The sequence below is a fragment of the Lynx canadensis genome, chromosome B2 (assembly GCF_007474595.2).
Source record: "Lynx canadensis isolate LIC74 chromosome B2, mLynCan4.pri.v2, whole genome shotgun sequence".
NCBI lineage: Eukaryota > Metazoa > Chordata > Mammalia > Carnivora > Felidae > Lynx > Lynx canadensis.
In genome coordinates, this window is record NC_044307.1 from 130,360,957 (window position 1) to 130,379,061 (window position 18,105).

Here is an 18,105-nt window from a genome sequence, read left to right on the forward strand (position 1 = left end):
GTATATCTCTTAAATCCTTCCTTAAGAATTTAAAGAGTAAATATATGTAAAGTGCTTTAAACAGTGCAATTCTTATTGAGTCCTTACTATGCTATATGCCCTGGGGGAAGTAAATTAGGTAAGACAAAAATCCTTGCCCTCAAGTGGGTTTCTGCAACTTGAGTCTAAAGACATTTGAGAATGGTACGGGTTTATAATTTGGCGTAACTGAGTAGTCACAGGGTACAGTGAAAACATTTAGGGTGGGCCCTAGTTTTGAAGAGTATAAGTTTCCTAGGGGCAGAAATGGCTAAGCTAACACCTGAACAGGAAGGCGAGAGAAAGAAATTTTCAGATGGGCACAAGAAAGTCCATCTGTTTTAGGTACATTTGGGAACTGCAAACAGTTTGACAGGGCTGAGTCATAGAGTGATGTGTGGGGAATAGGAGACACAACACTAAATTGATGGGTAGAGGCCAGATGATAGAAACTCTGAGCTGCTATGCAAGAGTTTGGACTTTATCCTGAGGCCAGGGCATAGACATTGAAAGGTTTTGCACAGGAAAATGACATGATCAGATTAGAGTACTAAAAATGATAAATTTGATAAGAGGGGTAATGAGGTGATATCTTTGGCTATTTAAAAAGTAGAATGGACAGAATTTGCTGGCTGCCTGCTTTACGGTGGTAATGTAGCACATGGTTAAGGGTGTGGCCTTCTTGACCAGATGGGCTACGCATCTAACTTTTCCATTTATTGTGTGACCTTAGGCAAATCACTTCAGTGCTCTGAACTTCAGGCTTTATAAGATTGGCTAAGTGTCATCTAACTACAGATTTATCAAGGGAATTAAATGACATAATGAATACAAAGTGAGCGGCACAGTGTGTCTAGTGTATTACTACATCAGTAAATGTATACAATAACAGAATATTACTCAAAAATTTAAAAACCAGCCAGTTATGGTTAAGTGGTCAGGTCTAGTCAGACTCAGGTTTAAATCCCCACTCTGCCATTTACTACCTGTAGGACATTTCCTGTGCCTCAGTTTTAGTATTTGTAAGATGATGAAAATGATAGTGCCTCTCAAAGTGTTTGGTAAGGAAGATATGAAGATAGTTGAGGCAAAGTGACAGCATATTAATTCATTTAAACAGATTATTTATTGAGTATATGTGCCAGGCACTATTCTAGGCCCTGAGAAGAGACAGGCACAGTAGTAAATAAAACAGATGAAAACAGCACATGGAGCTTAACTATATCAAACATCTGGCACATACAAGTGTTAGGTATTCTATCTGTTACAAAGCATTATTCAAAGACAAGTTCTGTGGTCCTAATCTAAATTATTTCTATAATTTATATTGTAATAAAAGAGTAATATTCCATAAACATTTGTAATAGTAATAGGAAGACAGAGAGACACAATCCAAGATAACTCAGACATTGTAAAGACGCCAGGTATTGGAAAGGGGAAACACATATTTGAGGAAAGATTTGCTGATAAGACGATGACTGCATTAACACTTTCTTTTTCCCAGGAAAAGCTGGAAGCGCGCGCGGGCACCTGTCTGAAATCTTCCTAAGAAGGTGTGATTATAGCCTATTTGCTTAAACCACGTTAAAACATTTGAGGAACGACTTGGAAGAAAATAAACATTAGTTTCCTTCTTATAAGATAAGGTATGCAAACACCAGAGATTCCAGACATATTTATTTAGTTCAAATGCCTCTACTTACAACAGAATCTCGGGGGTTTGTGCACCGGATGTTTGAACAAAGACCTGATTAAGCATGGTGCAGCCTAGAATAGCGAGGCCCTGATCCTCCGTTGCTAAGGCAACCAACTCCGCGCTGGCCCAGAGGAGATGGAACCTGAAACCTCGGTGACCCGGCGGGTGGCCACCTTCCTTGTGTGTGTGTGTGTGTGACCTGGGAGGGTAGCCACCTTCCTTCTGTGTGTGTGTGTGTGTGTGTGTGTGTGTGCGCGTGTGTGTTATGGGTGAGAATAGGCCAGGAATACAACGGTCAATGGGGATGCTAGATACGTTGCCTGCCTCTATTCTCGGTAGAGGGCGCTACAAAAGCAAGTTCCTCTAGAAACAGCAAGCCCTCTTTCGCGCCTCACCGCCACATAAGCGCCCAACACTCCCTTTCCTAGCTTACTTAACTTTGGCCGGAAAAGCCCCGCCCCCAGGGGAGAAAATAGCTCCTCCTCCCAATAGCTTCTCGCGATCGTTGCGACGGAGCTAGCTATGGGTAACTTCCGGCCGCGACCGCTTCAGCTCTTCGGCGATTGGCCCATTTCCACCGTCTGCGCTTAACTTCCTGTATGGGTTCCGGGGTTGCACGTGTGGAGAGGCCTAAAGACGCAGCGGGGATTCGGGCTTTGCTGGCGTTTTGGTAATAGTCATTTTCCCGGGGCTGGCAGCGTGCCGTCGTCACTCTTCTCTGGAGTGAGCGCCGCGCAGCTGCAACATGGTGAGCAAGCCTCGTTGTGTCGGGTACGGGGCGCTCTGGTTTTCCAGACGCCAGGCGGCTTCCTCTGGTGCCAGTGGCTACTACGGCCAGGGTTTGGGACGGCTGGCCCAAAGGTGTGGGGAGGCGGCTTGGCGGCCCTGTGCCCCGTATGGGTCACCCTCACCACTCTGGGCATCCTTTGCAGTTTAGAGTGCTTCTCCCACGGCCAGGCCTCCCCGGGGAGTGGAAAGAAGAGAATGGCTTCCCGTTTATTCCAAGGGGCCTAAAGAAGCCTGTGAACGCCAAACACACAAACGTATCACCCTGTGCTTTCTGCAGTCGGGAGGGGGAGTTGGCTGGTTTCTCCAGACGTTGGAATGCCAGTTGTCTGCTCATCGGGTGTTCTCGGCATAGGCAACTTGTGGGAGAGTCTAAGTTTGGGCCCGAAGCAAGGTGGCTTACTCAACTGGGATGATGCTTTCTCAGTTTAGGAAGTCAGAGTTGGGTAGGCTAATAAGAGTCTAGAAATGATGAATCTTACTGTAGTTGTGCAGTCCTGGTTTCACTTAATAGTTGGTACGCGCCGTGCATAACTTGCTGGAAATGGTCTTCCCCAGATTTTCTGTGGCAGGCTCCTCGTCATTCTGGTTCCACCTGTCGGGGACCTTCTCTGAGCACCCAGTCTAAAGTAACTGTTAGTCATTTGTAAGTTACTGTGTTTTATTTTCTTTACTTAAAATCTTTTTTTACTTATGGTTTGCTTGATAAGAGTAGGGACTGTGACCGTCTCATTGCTGTATCCCCAGAACCCATAACAAGGTTGGGCACAAAGTGCCATCAAATGTTTATCGAAGGAAGGTAAGTACAGATTTTCTCCAACATTGTTGATGTTGCTTACCACAGAAATGTGAGTTTTAAAAATCTCTTGACCCTTTATGTAACTTCCTGAAGGTGCCTATGTGGATTATGGTCTTTTTTATTCTTTTTCAACGGCTTATTCTGATTCCGTTGCTTTGAAGCCTCACAGGAAGAAGAAGCCTTTTATAGAGAAGAAGAAAGCTGTATCTTTTCACCTGGTCCACCGGAGCCAGCGAGATCCTTTAGCCGCGGATGAGACTGCACCCCAGAGGGTTCTACTGCCCACACAGAAAGTAGGTCCTGTTATATAGCCAATAAGTTTGCAGGCAGACTGTCAGATTTTAAATAAATTGTTAACCGCTGCTATTCTCAGACAACTGTGATCTTCTGGGAAACAAAATCTGTGACTTAATTTTCAGTAAATGTGCTGATTTTTACGTCTTGGGTATTTGATTGAGAGGATAAAGCATCTTTATTTGAGATGTTTAAATGAGCAAATGTTATAAAGTAACAGTGGCTATTTACTAAACTAGCTACAGTGCTGCATGATTATTTAGGGCACATCTTTGCTTTCCTGTCATTTCAAAACCACGGACTCCCTTTTGGAGTGATGATAACCTCATCACTTCTCTCATGAATTAGCTTTAAAAAATGCCGGGAAACCTTTAAAAAGTTGACTTGATTGTCAGAGTGTAAGTGTTGGTAAATTTGATAGGAAGTCTTGGAGAACATTGACTGTATCTAGCTTTTTAGTAAAGCCTGCTTGTGTTGTATGTTGGGAAGGGTTTTTTTGCATATAAATACAAGAAATTGTACTTACTTTTCAGGACCCTCTGGTCTTTTAACCCTCCAAGTACGTGATAAAATTCTGTGTGTGTGTGTTTCTTGGCCTGAATTTTTAAAAAAAATTTTTTTTTTAAGTTTTTAAATTAAAAAATTTTTAATGTTTTAAATTAAAAAGTTTTTAACGTTTTTTATTTATCTTTGAGAAAGAGAGAGTGCCAGTGTGGGAGGGGCAGAGAGAGAGGGAGACACAGAATCCAAAGCAGGCTCCAGGCTCTGAGCTGTCAGCACAGAGCCCAACACTGGGCTGGAACTCATGAACTGCGAGATCATGACCTCAGCCAAAGTCAGACGCTTAACTGACTGAGCCACCCCGGTGCCCTGGCTGAATTTTTTTAATTGAACTGTAGTTAGACATACAATGTTACATTACTTTCAGGTGTACAGCATAGTGATTTGACAAGTCTGTACGTTAAGCTGTGCTCATCACAAGCATAGTTACCATCTGTCACTGAACAATGCTATTATAGTACCATTGGCCATATTCCCTATGCCGTACTTTTTATTTCCACGACTTAACTCATTCTATAACTGGAAGACTGTATCTCCTGTTCCCCTTCACCCATTTGCCCATCCCCCCACCCTCCCCTTTAGCAGTCATCAGTTTTGTTCTCTGTATTTATGGATCTGCTTCTGCTTGTTTTTTTTTTTCTTTTTTTAGATTCCACACAAGTAAAATCATATATGTTTGTCTTTCTCTGACTTACTTCGTTTAGCATAATACTCTTTAGGTCTGTCCGTGTTGCAGTGGCAAGAACTCACTGTTTTTGTTTTTATGGCAGAGTAATACTCCATTGTGTGTGTATGTGTATATATATATACACACTACATCTTTATCCGTTCCTCTGTCAGTGGACACTTGGGTTGTTTCCATATCTTGGTTGTTGTAAATAATGCTGCAGTCAACATGGGAGTCCATATATTTCTTTCAAATTAGTGTTTTCATTTTCTTTGAGTAAATCATAGTGGAATTACTGGATTATATGATATTCCAATTAATTTTTTGAGGAACTCCATTCTCTTTTCCACAGTGAAGTGACTTCACCAGTTTGTATTCCCACCAACAGTGCACGAGTGTTCCTTTTTCTCCACATTCTCGCCAACACTTGTTCTTTTTTTTCTACCTTGGCTTGAATTGTTGCACAGAAATGTCTAGTAGAAGCAGTAATTGTTTTCATTCCATTTAACTTTTATATAGCACTTGGGTTCAGAATCTCTGTTTTTCCTGAGTTTTCAAGAATTCTTTGTCTCATTCTTATTAGCCACTTCTTTCGTGTGCCATCTGCCTCCTATTCTGAAAGCTGTGTTCACTGGAAGGTTCCTGTGGCTTGTGCTTGGAAGAGGTGCTGATTCCATTTTGTTTATTATCCTAGATAAATGACGAAGAACGGCGAGCAGAACAGAGGAAGTACGGTGTGTTCTTTGATGATGGCTATGACTATCTGCAGCACCTGAAGGAACCATCTGGACCCTCAGAGCTGGTTCTCACAAGTGCCTTCAGTGCACCCAACAGAAGAGACGAAAAAGGAGGAAGTTTAGAAATTTCAGTAAGGCTTTTTATCAATATGTGTGGGAGCGAGTGAAGAAACCACCATTTATAAATCAAGATAACTAGGGTGAGAAATGGTGTCAATCTGAACACAAAAATAAGCCACGCTCTCACTTGAAATCATGTATGTGTGTGCGCATAGGAGACAGTAGGCTTCCTGTTCTCTGGTGGCAGCGATTGGAAGTTGCAGCCTTTGACGGGGTTAGAACCTTTCATTAATAGATGTAGTCATGTTAGAAAGCACCTTCCAATAGAGGAAAAGCAGCTGACATTCCATGCGTTAACTATTTAGTATCATAAACTGTCTTCTAAGGTAGAACTTAATTTTTGTGGAATGTTCGGATCTTTAACAGTTGTAAAAAAGCTGTAAGCTGACCAGAAGAGAATAGAAGCAATAGATATCATAATGAAGTTTCTGATACTCTTCTCAACAAAAATGCGGTGTACTTTAATTTTTTCTTTAAAGTATAAGCTAGAGCACATATTTCTGTGAAATTAATACTACTAACAAGTTCTGTTTCCTTGTTTATGTTCAGGATACTCGTGTCATATGACTTTATCTTTTTATTTAGTATTAGTATATAGTAAATTTTCCTGTGAAACTTTTATATCACCTGACACTTAAAAAAAAGCTATTTATTTATTGGGTTTGTTGACAAAAAGAAGAGTTAAAAAGGGCACGAATTTCTCCTGCTTCTCATTCTTCAATCCTGTCATGGTCTAGGTATTGTTTTCCTCAGTGAAGTGTAATCATACCTCCTTCAGTCTATAGCTTGTTGCTTAAGGAGAGTCAAAGGGGTTGCATTTCAGGGTATCATCCCAAAGGAAGGTAATAACTGCAGCTGCTCTCGTTCACTCCCTAGGTTGTAGCTCTCTTGTAAGGCTGCATAGTCCACTCCACAGCCCTGTCCCACTCCCACTGGGCTGTGTCCCACAGCCCACTCCCACATCTCTGTCCTAACAGAACCAACTTCTGTACTGCTTCTTTCCCAAGGTGATATTACTATCAGGAGTAGGGTAGGTATCTTATTGGCTCACCTCCTTCCATGACCCAGTGAGGGAGGGAAGAGGGTGTGGTAGTGCTTCAACTTTATCTTTTTTTTTTTTTTTTTTTAACGTTTCTTTGTTTTTGGGAGACAGAGTGAGAGGGAGACACAGAATCCAAAGCAGGCTCCAGGCTCTGAGCTGTCAGCACAGAACCCAATGAAGGACTCAGATCCATGAACTATGAGATCATGACCAGAGCTAAAGTTGAATGCTTAACTGACCGAGCTACCCAGGTGCCCCTTGCTTCAACTTTATTTTCGGGAGAAAAGTCTTAATAAAGTTCTTACATTTTTCTGGCTGAATTGTATTGGCTTTTAAAAGATTAGCTTTTTAAGGGGCACCTGGATGGCTCTGTTGGGCTTTGGCTTAGGTCATGATCTCGCAGTTCACGCGTCTCAGCCCCACGTCGGGCTCTGTGTTGACAGCTGCAGAGCCCAGAGCCTGCTTCTGATCCTGTGTCTCTCTGCCCCTCCCCCACTCATGCTCTGTCTCTGTCTCTCAAAAATGAATAAATTGTTAAAGAGTTAAAAAATTAGCTTTTGAAAGATTAAGTTTTAATCCTCAGTTAATTTTGGGTAAAAGTAATCACTGTCTAATTGGCTTTGTAAGAGAATAATGCTCTTAAATGGATGCTTCAGTGATATTTACAAGGGTGAGTGAATTCTATTTGAAAACAAAAATGCCATCTGTTTTCTGTAGCATGATGCAAAAATATGGATGAGTCCTTTGTGCTTTTTTGATTTTAAAGTATTTTGTAACAAACTGCCAAAGTTGAGTAAACCAGAAATATTGAATAAACCCTAGAAACAGGAAATGAAGCAGTACAGAAGTAGTCCTGTGTGAGCAGCTCGATTGTCACATGAAGGAAAGGAGGTCCTGCTGTGGTGGAAAGCAGCTGGGCAAACTCAGCAGAGTTCACAACTACTGCAACCAATAAAAACATACACATTTTTTTAAATGTTTACTTTTATTTATTTTGAGAGAGAGTGAGCACGAGCAGGGAGGGGCAGAGAGAGACAGTCCTAAGCAGGCTCTGTGCCATATCAGTGCAGAGCCCGACAAGAGGCTCAGTATCACAAACTGAGATCATCACCTGAGCCGAAATCAAGAGTCATGCGCTTAACCGACTGAGCCAGCTAGGTGCCTCCACCTTTCTTTTTTAAGAACGTAATCCCTAAACTCTGTGATTGTGATTCTTTGACTGTTCTTCAAAATTCGAAAAATACCTCCAAAGGTGAATTCACTAAACACAAGCTGATCCTCCCTTTTATCTTTTTAAGGTTTATTCATTTTTCAGAGGCAAAGTGTGAGTGGGGGAGGGGCACAAAGAGAAGGAGACAAAGAATCTGAAGCAGGATCCAGGCTCTGAGGTGTCAACACAGATCCCGACGTGGGGCTCAAACTCATAGACTAGCAAGATCATGACCTGAGCTGAAGTTGGAGGCTTAACGGACTCAGCCACCTAGGTGCCCCTGATCCTTTTTTTTAATCCCACCTTCCAAGAATAATCAGAATATCTTACAAACAAAACAAAACTACATACATATTTTATAATTTTTAAAAAGTAATTTATCAAAAGTCATTAAATTGTGCACTTTAAGTGGCTGAATTGTATCATATGTTAATCCTATCTCAGTAAAGCTGTTTTTTCTTTAAAAAAAGAACTCTGTAGCAGAAACCAGATCTTTTCCTGTACTTTATGCCACCAAGAAGCGCCTTTTGGAAGCTAAGTTTGCTTGGTGTGCACTACTCCATAGCTTTTACTCATGCTCCTCAGAGGTTTCCAGTTTCACATGCTCCATGAGCCAGCGAGAACCAACATCTCAGCTATCTGCCTGCTCCTAGACTGAGGATATGGTGGGTGATGAGGTACCTGAGACAGATAACATGTGACCCTCACATTGGTAACTATTTGATTGAAAAAAGATCAAACAGAGCATAAGGACCAGTCAGTTATATGTGCCAGCGTAAGTGGAGGTATTTGTGTGGTATGAAGAATGAAAGAGATTTCACTCAAAGGAAAGTTCTGGGAAAGTGATCAAGAAGGCCTTCATGGAGGAGGGAGAAACTGAGCTGGACACTAAAGGGTGGGTCGTATTGAAGAGAGGAAGGAGACATTCCAGTTAGAAGGAGCATAGGTAGTAGTTGGATCAGTGTGTGACGTGTGTGCTCCATAAATTACTTTGAATTATCCCATGATGTGAGGAACTGGACCTGAGTTACATGGCGGTCATCTTACCAGAGGTACTGAGTAACAGTAATTTGGATACGTAGAATAGGCCTGGATTTTACAGACCCTGAAAATCAGGAGTGAAAAATCAAAACCCATTACAAGTTTGAGAAGGTCACCTTATAAAATATTACAGGAGTGTTAATCTGGAAGTGATGTGAAGGTTGGATTAGGTGTGGACTAGCTAAGCAGTGGTGGTAGTAATCTACATCTTGGTTAGCCATGAGCAAGATGGTGCCTGAAAGACTGATGTGAAATCACTTTATACAAGAGAGTTCAAAGGGTTCTAGGGATGGAGAGATGATTTATGACCATCCCAGGATTTAAGATACCCAGTTCAGGGAAATGCTCTGCTATTAACCAGAAATTGGCATGTTATCTCGGTTTAAGAGGGAGAAGATTAAATTTTGAGACGAGGACAGTGGCATTGCAAAATCTGGATTTGAATCCCAGAACTTCACTTGAGCACTTTGAGGCAGGCATGGCATTTGATCTTTCTTAGCTTTTGTTGACTAAAACATGCTGATATCTCATGAGCATTAAATGGAATAATACTGGAGAACACTTTGAAGTATTGCTTTGAAGCTGCTTGTTGCTTCAGCTGATGGAATATACATGTTTAAGATATTTAACTGGAGCATAAGTGAGAGAGAATGCAGGATATAGTTGTATTAATTTTCCTGGGACTGCCATAGCAAATTACCACACATTACCACTGGGTGGCTTAAAACAACGGAAATGTAATCTGTCACAGCTCTGGAAGTCAGAAGTCCAAAAGTAACCTTTCGGCAGCATTGCTTGCATTGTGGGGGCTCAGGGCAAGAACACTGTCCCACACCTATCTCCTCGCTCTTGGTGGTTACCAGCAGTCCTTGGTGTTCCTTGGCTTTCGTAGACCCATTGCTCCAGTCCACTTGAATCTTCACATGGCATTCTCCCCTGTGGCTTCGTGTCATCACATGGCCTTCTTACAGGGACACACCAGTCTTGATGAATTAGGGCCCACCATAATCTACTGTCACCTCATCTTAACTAATTACATCTGCAAGGATCCTATTTCCAAATGAGGTCACATTCTGAGCTATTGGGTGGACAAGAATTTGGGGTGGGGGGAGGACACTTCAACCCAGTTCAGAAGTATTTCTGAATCTAACCATTGTGTAATTTCTTTTTCAAGACCACGGGAATTCAGTTGCCTTCATCAGTATTTGCATCAGAGTTTGAGGAAGATGTTGGATTGTTGAATAAAGCCGCTCCTGTTTCAGGTGTGCTTGATTTCTTGAACTTCTCAAGTGATTTGATCTGTGTTTTACAAACAAAGCATAGTAATGATAGTTTTTCTGTCTCTGATAACGTGATGAAACAATTTGAGATGTGTGTAAATTCAGATTAGCGGTCATTAGGAAAGGATGAGTGAACAGGATACTTTTCTTTCATTGCCATCAAATTCTTAGTCTTTGAAGTTCCTTTTTGGAGAGGAAAGGAAGAAAACTGTTTTTGGAGATCCAGTAGGGGAATTTTAACCTGGACCTAGCCTCTTGCAGTGGAAACGATGACATTCGGTTAGCCTTAACACGTATATAGACTTGGGGGCACTTGGGTGGCTTAGTTGGGTGAGCATTCGACTCTTGATTTCGACTAAGGTCATGATCCCAGGGTTGTGGGATTGAGCATGGAACCTGCCTGAGATTCATTCTCCCTCCCTCTCCCCCCTGCTCATGCACTCTCCCTCTCTCTCAAAAACAACAAAACAACCCCCCCAAACATACTTATGATAGACTAAATCTGCTTTCAGAATTTCTCCCAAGAGTGTATTTTATGGAAGTCCATCTTACCATCTGTTGCAGATACACTGAAAAGTTGTTTTATTTATTTTTACTATCAACATTGTATTTTAGAACAAACAGAAGTGATGCTTGGTATTTTCTGTTGAATTGTCTTAATTGAGTAATATTTGCCTTGTAGCATTCATTCGTTCATTCCACAGATTTTTGAGTTACCACTATATGATGGGCTCTGGGCTTAAACCAGAATAAAGCATAATATCTGACTTCAGGGAATTTATTATGAGTTGGGAAAGATGGATAATAAAGAAGAAATTACAGTTAATTGTGCAAGTGAATAAATGGTTTAGGTAATAGTGGGCAAGTTGTCCTGGAGAAAATGGTGTCTGTTATTTCTTAAGTAGAAGTTAGGCAGGTGGATGAGGAGGGGGGTGGGAAGGAGAGGATATTCTAAACAGGAAGCTGCATGTGCCAAATTGAGAGAACATGAATACAGGAAACCATATTTTAGCATGCCTAGAATGAGGCAAGAATTAGTATGAAATGAGGCTGGAGAGTCCAGCAGGGGCCATGTTATGAGGGGGGGTTGGAATGGAAGCCATGTCAGTTTACAAGTTTGAACTTGAGGTTTTTCATAGACTATTTTTACACACAGAAGACCATAGCTGAAGAAACAGGATTTATTAAACTCTCCTAGAGGCTAGAAGTTTAACAGGCCACACATACTTAGAGTTACTTTTTTTTTTTTTTTTTAATTTTTTTTTTTTTTTTTTTTCAACGTTTATTTATTTTTGGGACAGAGAGAGACAGAGCATGAATGGGGGAGGGGCAGAGAGAGAGGGAGACACAGAATCAGAAACAGGCTCCAGGCTCTGAGCCATCAGCCCAGAGCCTGACGCGGGGCTCGAACTCACGGACCGCGAGATCGTGACCTGGCTGAAGTCGGACGCTTAACCGACCGCCACCCAGGCGCCCCAAGAGTTACTTTTTTTTAAGCTTATTTATCTTGAGAGAGAGAGCAAGCACACACGCGCCAGGGAGGGACAGAAAAAGAGAGAGAGAGAGAGAGAGAGAGAGAGAGAATCCCAAGAAGGCTCCATACTGTCAGCGCATAGCCCAATGTGGGACTCCAACCCACAAACTGTGAGATCACCACCTGAGCTGAAATCCAGTTAGACATGTAACCCACTAGCCACCCATATGTCCCAATTTGAGTTACTTCTTACAGGTGAATTTAAAACCTGATTCTAACTGCAGGTGTATGCTGTGAATTTTATAAGTAGATGAAGTTTAATATAGTCTGTAATGCAAGAGGTTTTATGATTTGAGTACTGAAACCAGAGGTATTGTTTCCCCATCTCCTCCCATTCAACCCTCTCTCTGTCTGTTCCACACTAGACTGAAAGTTTTTTTAATTTTTAAAAAATTTTTTCTGTGTTCATTTATTTTTGAGAGACAGAGAGCATGAGTAGGGGAGGGGCAGAGAGAGAGGGAGACACAGAATCTGAAGCAGGCCTCAGGCTCTGAGCTGCCAGCGCAGAGCCTGACACGGGACTCGAACACACGAACTGGGAGATCATGATCTGAGCTGAAGTTGGATGCTTAACCAACTGAGCCACCCAGGTGCCCCTGAGCTTAAAGTTTTTAATCATTTTTTTAATCCTTAATACATTGATAGGTAGAATGTGGCATAGAATAGGTACTCAGATTATGTTACAGAAAGGAATGCTGTTTTCTTGGGAATTAGTGCTCAGTTTTTGTTTTCCTTCTAGGACCTCGACTGGATTTTGATCCTGACATCGTTGCTGCTCTTGATGATGATTTTGACTTTGATAATCCAGACAATCTGCTTGAAGATGATTTTATTCTTCAGGCCAATAAGCCAACAGAGGAAGATGGAATGGATATACAGTACGTGTTGTTTCTTTCAAATTGGGAATGACCTGACTGTTGGTTCTTCTGTAGAGTGGTATCTATAGAATGTTAAAACTGCAAGAGACGTTTGAGAACATTTAGTGTGAGGCTTTTGTATTTTAGAGCAGAAAATGTGAGACTTGAGGTCTTTACAAATTGACGATAGGTGGGGCTAAAGTCCAAGTTGCCTGATTGCTGGTTCATTACTTTTCCAGCCATACCAGACAGGTCAGGCAGCACAGCTGTTCCTGCCTTAAACAGGAATCCTCCCTGAAATACCCTCAAATTTTACTTGTGTAAAGTCATTTGGTTCTGTTGTTTCTCAAGTTGTTTTGACAGTTAATTTATGACTCTGACTTTAGGAAATCTGAGGCTGAAGATGACAGTGAGTGGGAAGATGTGGATGATGAGAAGGAAAGAGGTAGAGATGACGATAACTATGGCTCTGTGGGCTCATCAGATGAGGCCATGTCTGTCCCTGGAAAACCTCCTGGGGCTGTAGAAAATCATTTGTTCTGGGAAGAGGAAACTAAAAGTCGCTTTACTGAGTATTCTATAACATCCTCAGTCATGAGAAGAAATGAACAGCTGACTCTTCATGATGAGAGATTTGAGAAGGTAAGGTTCCCAGATAAGGAACCTTTTGATACTGGTTCCTGGTAAATTTCTTAGGACATCGGAACTCAAAGCCAAAACTTTCAACATTAGAAATCGCCTGTCTTATTAAAACAGATCACAAAACCATCCTAGTTTTAATTCTGGAAAGAATGCATATAGATCTGAGACAGCTGATAGAACTTCCTGACTTTCCTTAGAGAGGTTTGATATTTTGATAATGAGAGTCTGACTCCAATCCCCAAGATTATGCTGTTTTCCTCAAGCATTGGCCTGAGCATAAACAAAATTCCATTACTTTTCTGTTTTTTTGTGTATGTTTGTTCACTGATATAGCCCCAAGTCTAATGTGGTATCTGGCATATGGTAGGAATTCAGACTGTTCAGCAAATGATGAATGGGTGGATGGTTGGTTTCCTTTAGAGTGAATCTTAAAGCTTCTAACTTTGCTACCTTTTCACTAAGTACCAGTAGGTAAACTGTTACTACAAATAACCTCACTCTTCAGGATTCACATCATCCCATTTACTCTTAACAGAGTTTGAATAATACAGTAAACATCTAAACAAGAATGAAATTTGTAACTAAGCCCCCTTAAAGTCTGCATAATCACTGAATTTGAAAGCATCTGTAGAATCTGAAGTAAAGATTTCTACCTAGCATTGTTCTCTAAGCTGGACAGAGTGATCATCTTTCACTTTCATTAAATGGCAGCCTATTTTCCATCTAAGTGTAAGTCTTAAAGTACTGGGTAGAATGTCTTCCACATACCATTGTAATGGTGCTTGTGATCTCATGGTAGTGCTTAAGTAATTGTGTAGAAAGGAAATTAATGTAAAAACCAGGGCGCTTAGCTGACTGAGTTGGCGGAGCCTGCGACTCATGATCTCAGGGTTGCGAGTTCAGGTCCCACCTTGGGTGTAGAGATTACCTTTAAAAAAACTTAAAAAAAAAAAGTAACATTTTAAATGCTGTAGTTTTAAAACATTTTTTTTCATGGTATCTTTTCTCTTTATATACAAGTTTTATGAGCAGTATGACGATGATGAAATTGGAGCTCTGGATAATGCTGAATTGGAAGGTTCCATTCAAGTAGACAGCAATCGCTTAGAGGAAGTCTTGAATGACTACTATAAAGAGAAGGCAGAGAAGTACGTGCCTCTTCCTTGTTCACTTACTTTTTTTTCACTTTCATTTTTCTGCATGTTTTCTTACGGTCTTAATGGATTTCCATCCATCATTAAAATAGTGTTTATTGTCTCAAATGGAGGGTAGACTCAGCTCAAGACAAAGTAGTATTTTCTAGCTCTTAGTTCCAAAAAGTTTTTATTTTTTTTATTTTATTTTATTTTATTTTTTTTATTTTTTTTTTAACATTTATTTATTTTTGAGACAGAGAGAGACACAGCATGAATGGGGGAGGGGCAGAGAGAGAGAGAGGGAGACACAGAATCGGAAGCAGGCTCCAGGCTCTGAGCCATCAGCCCAGAGCCTGACGCGGGGCTCGAACTTGCGGACCGCGAGATCGTGACCTGGCTGAAGTCGGACGCTTAACCGACTGAGCCACCCAGGCGCCCCTCGAAAAGTTTTTAAAAACCATAGCAGAGATAAAAGATGAAAACCAAAGTATAATTGTTTTGCAAGGGTCAGATCCTTGAGAGAGATGGTCTTTAGATTTCTGAAAACATTATTTTCTAATTGAGGAAATCTATTGGATTCAATAAAGCTGAATTTCTCTAGAGAGTGAGTAGGTAAGGATTCTTTCTGTCTTTATTTCTATTTTTTATAGAAGGAAGGGTGATGATTAGATATTGGGTACCAGAGGACCAGAGTTCTAAGTCCATAGTTGAGAGGATACAAGAATGAAAGGAGCATCTTGGTTACGGGGAACACTGCCCATGTCAAAAGAACATTCTGAGAGCTTTACTTGATAGGATTATTTTATTGAGAGAAACAAAGTGTTAATGAACGAGGAGACTTCATACCTGAAGTTGGTATGGAGCTCGGAGGCATGACAAGCAGGGTGACTTTTCTTTTTTTCATTTCCAAATGAAGTTTTTAGTTCAATATCTGAATCTAGAAAATCACCCAGTCAGAATCTATATAATCTATATTGAGAAAATGGTATGTTTCCTTCAGTGTTGACTCACATTTTGATATTGAGGTTCAGAAGCTGACTGTAACTTTGGGTGGGAACATACTGAGAACCACTTTCTTTATGGCTCTGACCTGAGAGTCAACAATTGAAGGGCTTGAGGGTTAGAGTGGGGAGGTGCAAGATCACATTCCACTTGGAGAATAAGGTGGTGCTTTTAGCCTCCTTGGCTGAAGAATTCTGACTTCTGATTATATATGCTCTTCTCATCTTTCTGAAATGCCAGGCATTCTGAGAAGTTGATTTTTATGGCTCATAGAAAAATAAGAATTTGTCTCTCCAGCCATATTAGTATAACTTTATGGCCAAATATTTGGCAAATCAACATCCATATTGAGGTGATTTTTCTGCGAGAAACTAATGAAGTGTTTACGTCTGCTGGAAGGGTCTCCTTTTCCGTGATCACTATCACTTGCAGATCCTACAGTGGAACAAGGGCTACATATATTGAGTGAATTGTTTGATCACTTTGGAGAGACAGATTGGGTAATAACTTTTCGAGGCTTTAAGAAGACCATGTTTTAGGAAAGCTCCCATCTTGTTTATTGTAACCTTGCAGAGATCTCTTTTCTCTCAGTGGAATGAACGTTGGGGCTGGGGAGAGCTGGGATTTTTTTGAAATGCTGTTGTTTCTGGGGCGCCTGGGTGGCTCAGTCGGTTGGACGTCCAACTTCGGCTCAGGTCATGATCTCACAGTTTGTGTGTTTGAGCCCCGCATAGAGCTCTCTGTTGACAGCTCAGAGCCTGGAGCCTGCTTCAGAGCCTATCTCCCCCTCTCTCTGCCCCTTCCCCGCTCTCACTCTTTCAAAATAAAGGTACACACACACAAACAATTTTGAAATACTCTTGTTTCCATAGCTTGTCAAACATCCATACCAGTTTTAGTAACATACAGTATAATAATGGGTGGTGTTTTGTTTTTCCCTCTTTTGCTGCCTTTTTCAAAAACTCAATCAAAAGTTGTGTAAAACTGAATACTCTGGAACCCTTTGAGGATCAGGACCTGCTAATGAATGAACTGGATGGGTCTGAGGAGGAAGAGATTGTTACTGTAGTTCTTAAAGAAGCTAAAGAGAAGTGGGATTGTGAATCTATTTGTAGTAAGTATTTTGGTGTCCTTTTTACTGATAAAGGTATGGTAGTGATTTTAAAGTATTAAATACATCAGTATTTTGAAAAAGTATGTTTTCTGTGAAAATGATTTAGAAAAAGTAATATTCCTGTTACTAAGTTGCAAAAAATTTCAAAACATCTGTAATAAGAGAGACTCTGCCATTTTGGCCCCCATGCTATAATAACAGAGACTTCATTAAAGTATGAAAAGATCAAAGTTGGGAAGATAGTAGGAACTCAGTAATGTTTTCTGAATTGAAAGTGTTCGTATCGATACGTGTTTTTTTTTTTTTTTAAAGGTACATACTCCAATTTATATAACCATCCGCAAATTATCAAGTATCAACCAAAGGTAAGTCTTGGTGTCCTGAGCTACTTGAAGTATGCAATGCAGAAAACAGTGGACGAATCATTTTTTCACGGTAGCTGTATCCTTTTGTGGCTGGAAACACTATTGGGAAGAGCAACACATGATATGTCATTAGTGAGCTGTGTGTGTGTGTGAGCTCTTTTTTAATAGGAATGGGAAATGACCTTAGTATGATTTTTGTTTTTATTTCAGCCCAAACAAATCCAAATATCTTCTAAAACAGGAATACCTCTCAATGTCTTACCTAAGAAAGGACTCACAGCAAAGCAAGTTGAAAGAATGCAGATGATTAATGGCAGTGATCTGCCAAAGGTGTCAACCCAACCTCGATCTAAAAACGAAAGCAAAGAAGATAAAAGAACGAGAAAGCAAGCTATAAAAGAGGAACGCAAGGTGAAGTACTTTTCTCAAATGGAAGATATACAAAGAGCTTATGGGGGCAGTGGTCATAGAGATTTTCTTTTGTAAAATTAGTCTGCGTTTGTTTGAAGATTTGAATAACACTAATGTATTCTTATACAGGAACGGAGAGTGGAGAAGAAAGCTAACAAATTAGCCTTCAAACTGGAGAAAAGAAGGCAGGAAAAGGAGTTGTTGAACTTGAAGAATAATGTTGAGGGTCTCAAGCTATGACAGTAGAACATTTAGGAAAAGGTGCCTTCCCCATTGGGGTTCTTTGTTATGTTCAGTAACGTACAAGGATCTTCAAAGAGACAAAATTATGTAATCTGCCATTTTTACTAGCAAGTATTTATACTACCAAGTTTTCTGTGCCATCTGTCTTGTAAATATTGTAACATTTAAAAAATATTATAAACGTAGAATATGCTCTGAAATAAATGATGTCACAAATGTGAAATGTTTGGATGAGTTGAAGGAAAACATCTTCATAATGTAAATGGAATTGGTGTATTCTTCATTTATTTGTATGATTGTCCCAGCTGTCTTTTGCAGATGTTCTCAAATATTTCTTTGAAACCTCTCCACTCCTTTTCAGGAGTTAAGTGGTTTAATTTGCTGTATGTAGAAAAGTGACACCAATAAACCCCATTTTGAAATGCTAAGTGATAAGAGTTTTCCTGAGAAGATTCCACTGGTAAGAAACTAAGTTTCCCCTGCTGTATGCAAAGGCCTATTTCAAAAGATGGTAAAACTGAATATTAAGGTTGTTGGGACTCGATTACTG

General features: G+C 40.6%; 1 protein-coding gene across 2 annotated transcripts; it reads left to right on the forward strand.

Moving 5' to 3' along the window:
• Positions 1 to 1,512: 1,512 nt before the first annotated feature.
• Positions 1,513 to 17,983, forward strand: LTV1 (LTV1 ribosome biogenesis factor). Of its 2 annotated transcripts, none has more exons than XM_032593259.1 (11): positions 1,513 to 1,664; positions 3,461 to 3,592; positions 5,516 to 5,689; positions 10,146 to 10,233; positions 12,525 to 12,663; positions 13,029 to 13,284; positions 14,305 to 14,432; positions 16,397 to 16,536; positions 16,849 to 16,901; positions 17,112 to 17,312; positions 17,442 to 17,983. In XM_032593259.1, exons 5-11 carry the CDS (start codon positions 12,653 to 12,655, stop codon positions 17,550 to 17,552), a joined length of 900 nt encoding a protein of 299 aa, XP_032449150.1. In that variant the 5' UTR covers positions 1,513 to 1,664; positions 3,461 to 3,592; positions 5,516 to 5,689; positions 10,146 to 10,233; positions 12,525 to 12,652; the 3' UTR covers positions 17,553 to 17,983. The 2 variants fall into 2 exon arrangements, with proteins under 2 accessions (XP_032449150.1, XP_030172363.1); XM_030316503.1 differs by lacking the exon at positions 1,513 to 1,664 and adding an exon at positions 2,246 to 2,462.
• The last annotated feature ends 122 nt before the right edge of the window (positions 17,984 to 18,105 follow it).

What these genes read in the sequence shown, in the direction of transcription:
- LTV1 (XM_030316503.1), top strand. An exon ending in ATGATGAGAGATTTGAGAAG is followed by an intron (nt 13,285 to 14,304) that starts GTAAGGTTCCCA and finishes TTTATATACAAG; the next exon opens with TTTTATGAGCAGTATGACGA. An exon ending in TATAAAGAGAAGGCAGAGAA is followed by an intron (nt 14,433 to 16,396) that starts GTACGTGCCTCT and finishes CTCAATCAAAAG; the next exon opens with TTGTGTAAAACTGAATACTC.